The 6,431-nt window shown below is 37.6% G+C and overlaps 1 protein-coding gene across 1 annotated transcript; it reads right to left on the reverse strand.

Moving 5' to 3' along the window:
* Window positions 1-4,759: 4,759 nt before the first annotated feature.
* Window positions 4,760-6,198, reverse strand: LOC122241390 (G2/mitotic-specific cyclin-B1-like). Its single transcript, XM_042997381.1, has one exon. The coding sequence runs from the start codon at window positions 6,106-6,108 to the stop codon at window positions 4,825-4,827; it is 1,284 nt and encodes a 427-aa protein (XP_042853315.1). The 5' UTR covers window positions 6,109-6,198; the 3' UTR covers window positions 4,760-4,824.
* Window positions 6,199-6,431: the final 233 nt, after the last annotated feature.

Below are 6,431 nucleotides of genomic sequence, written 5' to 3' on the forward strand. Positions count from 1 at the left end.
CCTTCTAGCTTTAGTGTGTGAAGTTTAGTATAGTTTAGCATAGTATCTGACTCCCTCCTCCTATCTCCAAGTGTGGCTGTTTGTTGCTTGGTCATGAGTTCTGTTACAGTTATTTTGGAGCCCAGGCTTAGTGATATTGAATAGGGCTCTGAGGTTTGTCATTTTTTTGTCTTCAGTTTTTCTGTAACTTGTTCTATTATGGACCCCAAATGTATTATGTATGTGATTATCACACTCATTATAACAGTTGGCTCCCCCCACAGACCTGAAGTTCCAGAGGACTTTGTTTAAGGTTTGACCGACTTTCTATAGCCAATAGCCAATTAAATGGCAGACGAACAGCATGGAACATGATAACATAGATCTTTCTCTAAACTGGCTTCTGTTTATTCACATTAATAGGTTGTGTTGGTGTAGAATAGTTCCATTCATAACATTAATCAACAGTTCAGTTAGTTCTTGCCCCTTCTACAAAGGGGCAAGATTAAAAAAATTTTTTTAATGTTTTTTTATTTATTTTTGAGACAGAGAGATATAGAGCATGAGCAGGGGAGGGGCAGAGAGAGAGGGAGACACAGAATTGGAAGGAGGCTCCAGGCTCTGAGCTGTCAGCACATAGCCTGTCGCGGGGCTCAGGCTCACGAGCCGCGAGATCATGACCTGAGCCAAAGTCGGATGCTCAACTGACTGAGCCACCCAGGCGCCCCTACAAAGGGGCAAGATTAGAACAGTTGTTTGCACTGTAACGTACCTAGTCTCAGCTGTTTGGTTGATTAAGCTTCCTTGCAAAATTATTTCCGAATGATTTTTTTTCCTGTAAATTAAATGTGAGGTTACTTTATAGTATTATTTTAACATAGCAGATACACAGGGGGTGATAGATCAAAGCTAGTCTAAGAATTAAAAAAATATTTTTTATAAAGAAAGCTGAATGTTGAAATCTGATATCATTTCTAATTGGACATTGTGGCTTCACATGAATTTGGGAAAGCTTCTGGGGAGTTGAATTTACTTGCTCAATTAACTTTCAGAGGTCAGTATATAAGATCGATATTCTTAAAGTTCTATAAAAAAACATTTTATATCAATAAGTGATGTTTCAGTCTTTCCCCTGCAACTTCAGCTACCTTTCTGCATGTTGGAAGCTAGCAATTCTAAAATAGTACATTTTAGCATATACTAGCAATTATTATCTTTGCTTTGGCAATAAATACCTTCCTAACTGTCTGTATCTTATTTATCGAAAACTCAACAAATGGTATTCTAGGAGGGAGAATTTTCAGGATGCCATTGTGGGTCACAGCATGAGATTTTATATTATCACACAGTACCACGTAAAGACTTTCTCTGCAAAGGAAGGAGCAATAATTACTTCATTAGTTACATAAGAGAGTCATAGGTCTTCAGCATAAATTGAGTCTGATTCATCAAGGATATTATTAAGCTGTCAAAATCTGTCAATATGGAGTGTGACAACAACATGTAAAATTCCATTAAGGGGTCATTAGCAAGGACTTCAAGCTTATGCTTAGCATTTCCTCTGAGTTTCTAATGGAACTTTGCTCAAAACAGGATTTAAGTCAGATGTCTCATCAACTTTCATGCTGTTAAAAGTTTGCTGTTGGACGACAGTATTAGTATTTTCTGAGTTTTTTAGTTCCTATGTCAGCCAAAATGAAAAAGCAAGCAGTTAGGTACAACCATAGTAATTTTCAGGCCTTGACATTTACACCCATTATTTTTTAAATCTGGTAAGCTCTGAAGATGGGCTTCAGTTGATGACATATTAGTTTGTGTGTAGAGACTTAAACACTCTTTTGCCACTGAGTCATTATTGAATTTTTGCCATTTCTTTGATCATTTTTTTTTCTGTAGAAGAAAAGGAAGTACAATTTGTGATGAAAACTTACTTTTTCTTTTATTACACTGTCAATTGCTAGGATTGGTGGTATTTGCAAATGACAGTGTCCAACATGAAAGTTAGTGCAATATTTTTTTTCTTTCTATAGAAATATCTGACAGCCACAGAAAAAAGAAGTGAGTCATTACCACTTTTTCTTAGTGCCATGAATATAACTCAAAATGCCAAAATGATCGAGTCTTAGCATTGTAGGTGATGGCAGATATGATCCAAATAAGTTAGTTCTTTATTTAAATGGCAGACAGGCAGAGATTAAAGCTATTCTATCATTTTAATGAACACTAAGAAAAAATTATCTATGATGCATAGAATAACAAGTTGAATTCTTTGAAAACAATAATAAGAATTGGAGCTGTCAAAAAACTTTATAAAATTTTGAATAACTAAACAAAATTTTTCATATTTGTTCCTAGTATTCTTAAATAGATAATTAAGATATAATTTGGGGGTACCTGGGTGGCTTAGTCAGTTAAGTGTTGGACTCTTGATTTTGATCATCAGGTCATGATCTCATGGTTCATGAGACTGAGCCCTGAGTCAATGACAGTGTGGAGCCGGTTTGGGATTCTCTCTTTCCCTCCACCTCCCTCCCCTGTCCTCCCATCTCTCTCAAAATAAGTAAATAAACTTAAAAAATATATAATTTGGGAAAAAGATAAATACCTGATAAAAATATGTTCTAAAAATTTGAGATCAGATTATCCATATAGTATATGCATAGGTATAACTTACTTGATAAGATCCTGGAACTTGAGGCCATATTCACCTGATAGAAGGAGAAAATGGGAAGATACATACAATTATCAAGTCAAGATTAATTATGAGTGCCAAACCAAATAAAGGAGTGGAATTTGCATGATAACCTTGAAGATCAGAGTGAGAAGAGCTGAAAGGTAAGAGACCATTATACAAGAGTAATAATAAGAGGAGATTTAAAGCAGTTAGTAAGATATTATATAATAGCATGGAAAATTTAGATGTGATTTGTTGCTTACAAGGTTCTTTTTGGACATACAAAATTCAAGATTTCTATCCTGAATGGTATATAATAAGAAATTAATTTATTGAACAAGATTGTACTGGTGCCATGACTACTGATGTTTAATTAGAAGCTGATTGTTGATTATATCAATCTCATACGCTGGAGGTGCTCATACCTTTTGAAACTTATTACCACTTTGAGAGAAATAATCATTTGTTGCCAGACTGAAAAGAATCTGGTATAATAAAACAAAACTCTCTACTCTCAGAAGAAATGAGAGATCGTTAGTTAGCATTGGGTGTTTATTATTAGGGGCTAAGATTCCCCAGAGAAAACTTGATAGGAAGTGTTATCCAAAATTTTTCATACGATATTGATTGTTAAGAAGAAGACTTGTCTTGGCTGATCACATGGCTACAGTAATGATACTAAAAATATTGGGCAATCCGTGCAATATTCTTACCAACCGGTCAGAGTGATGTCTACAGTAGACAACCACTATGGTCCCAGTGGTGCTTCTAGGTTGAAAATCATCTTCTCATGGCTGGCCCAATATGTGTTAGAGTGTGGTTTGAACCAAACATAGGATGCATCCTAAGTGAGTGAGAATAAATTAAATGTTGACTTCTTATCAGCTAAAAAGGTGGATCACTGAACATCATAGCTATATTGAGGCTATGCTATTTTGACTTGCTTACGGCAGTTGAAAACTGCTTGAATGTGTGTCAATTGTTGGTTAATATTATTACTGATCTTCATGCAGTAAATAGGGTATTAGCAAAATGATTGTCCCATTTTGTCAATTAAATTATTTTGTCAATTGAATTATTTTTTGCAGAAATTTTAAACATGTAACAAGTCAGGTAAAAATGAAAATCTGCCATGAATTTGTACCTTCCTGCTCTTCAGCAAGTGATCTTGAGATGTCACTCTTATTTTTCATCAAAAAGTGGAGGGATATTTATAAACACAGTTGAATTAGAATAATAATATTACAAAATAAAAAGTTTTTTATGTGAAATAAAATTTTGAGGATTAAGGATAGAAAGCAGTTTCTCATGGGGAGGAGAAGGAGAAGATGAAAAAAACAATAGACAACATCCATGTAACTAATGGACTTGAAAGATCATTATGATTATGGAGAAAAGTTTGAGTTCCTCTTAGAGTTTTAGGAAAATGATTTCTGCAAAGCTGCTGGGATTTATTTTTTTTGAACCAATGATTTTATTTGCCAAATCCTCTGTTTTGAAAGCCATTAAGGTCTCTCAGGGATTTTCTTACAGGTTATTACAATGACTCTTTGGAGTAGCTTACCTCCTTTTAATTTCTTTCAACTGACTTCCCAAACTTACTTACTTACTTACTTTCTTTCTTTCTTTCTTTCTTTCTTTCTTTCTTTCTTTCTTTCCTTCTTCCTTCTTCCTTCCTTCCTTCCTTCCTTCCTTCCTTCCTTCCTTCCTTCCTTCCTTCCTTCCTTCAATTGAAATTCAAGTCAGTTAACATACAGTGTAGTCTTGGTTTCAGGAGTAGAACCCAGTGATTCATCTCTTACATATGACACCTAGTACTCATCCCCCCTCCATGATTCCCATCACTCATTTAACACATCCTCCCCACCCCCACCCCTACCTCCACTACGGCAACCTCAGTTTGTTTTCTTTATTTAAGAGTTTCTTATGTTTTGGTTTGCCTCCCTCTCTCTTTTTATTTTCTCTTCCCTTCTCCTATGTTCATCATGTTACATTCCACATATTAGTGAAATCATATGATATTTGTATTACTCTCGCTGACTTCTTTCTTTTTTTAAAAATTTTTTTTAACGTTTATTTATTTTTTATTATTATTTTTTTAATATGTACAGATGGCACATGGTGCCAATTTTATTTGTAGTTATTATAGTACTCCAACTCAAGTTTACAAGTTACACCTTTGCCACAGCCTTGGCTAAATCTTGAACTAGTGCAGAATTTAGTTGTGCTAGAGTGCTGATCTTAGCCTGCTTAGATGTGGCATACTTGTTCTTGATAGTCATGTGCTTTGTAAGCCCATGATTCACCATGACTATATTCTTAGCCAGGTGTTGCATAACATTTAGAAGGGATTCTTCAGTGTATGACAGGTAATGCTGTAAAGTTGGTGTCCATTCACCGTTGTCAAGAATTTTTAGTGCTAGGCAAAAAGCTCCTGCTGCAATCTGAGAAGGAGGAAAGTGCACCATATCGTAATCCAGCATAGTTAGCTCCATCAGGTATTTGGCCAAAGTATGTTGCTCAACATCAACCTCTCCAATCTTAGATGCTCTCCGAAGGAAATGCAGGGGTAGAGGGCGGCCCAGACCAAAATTTAAAGATCTTAGAATCTTCATTTCTATCTGTCTGATTTGGTGTTTGGTGTAAGTGTTGTCAGTCACAAAGGCAAAGTCACCAATTTCTGGAGGGTACATTTCTTCATATTTACTTGCAATAAACATGGCAGTGACACCAACCAGCTGCAGCATCTTCTTGGGTACACAATTATTCTGCATGAACCGATCAATAATGGAAACAGTCATGTACATGGTCTCCTGCAGTAACCTGAATTTCATTTGAACCTGTACTAGCCAGTCAATTAGGATGGCTCTCATGTTTCCAGTGACTTCACGACCCAGTAGGTATTTTGGTCTTACTGCTTGCTCTTCCTCAAGTTGTCTCAGATAAGCATAAATATCTTTCACATATTCACTACAAAGGTTTGGATCAGCTCCATCTTCTGCATCCACATCGTTCACTGCAAGAATTACATCAGAGAAAGCCTGACACAGATATTCTTCTGCAGGGGCACATCCAGACGTTTCCATTGGGCTTGGAGACGGAGTATCAACCAAAATAGGCTCCGGAGAAAGCTTTTCTTCTTTAACAGGCTCATGTTCTGGCTCTGGTTCTGGCACAGGTACAGACACAGGCTCGGGTGCTTTGTCCAGAGGTTTTGGTATTTTTTTAGCAATAACTTTTCCAGGAGCCAAAGTTTTTGCTTCCTTTTTCAGAGGCAATTTGGCTTGTGGCTGTTCACTGACTTTGTTACCAATGTCTCCGAGGGCTGTTCTTGGCCTCAGTCCCGGCTTGGAGGCTGCAACAGTGGCCAGAGGCACGCGCTTTGCGCCTGCCATACTGATCTTTGCCTTATTTTCAACATTAACTTTCATGTTCCTGGTGACCCGGAGCGCCATGGCTTCCTCTTCACCAGGCAGCAGCTCAACGGGGAGAAGCAGAGCACGGGAGCCACCGAAGAGCCGGGGACCTGAACGCACCGCAGACCAACAGTCCTTAACGTTTATTTTTGAGACAGAGAGAGACAGAGCGTGAACAGGGGAGGGGCAGAGAGAGAGGGAGACACAGAATCTGAAACAGGCTCCAGGCTCTGAGCTGTCAGCACAGAGCCCGATGCGGGGCTTGAACTCACAGACCACGAGATCATGACCTGAGCCGAAGTTGGACGCTCAACCGACCGAGCCACCCAGGTGCCCTGATGACTTATTTCTCTTAACATAAT

This window comes from Panthera tigris, chromosome C1 (genome assembly GCF_018350195.1).
Source record: "Panthera tigris isolate Pti1 chromosome C1, P.tigris_Pti1_mat1.1, whole genome shotgun sequence".
Lineage (NCBI taxonomy): Eukaryota > Metazoa > Chordata > Mammalia > Carnivora > Felidae > Panthera > Panthera tigris.

What these genes read in the sequence shown, in the direction of transcription:
- LOC122241390 (XM_042997381.1), bottom strand. Translation starts at nt 6,108, where the DNA reads ATGGCGCTCCGGGTCACCAGGAACATGAAAGTTAATGTTGAAAATAAG.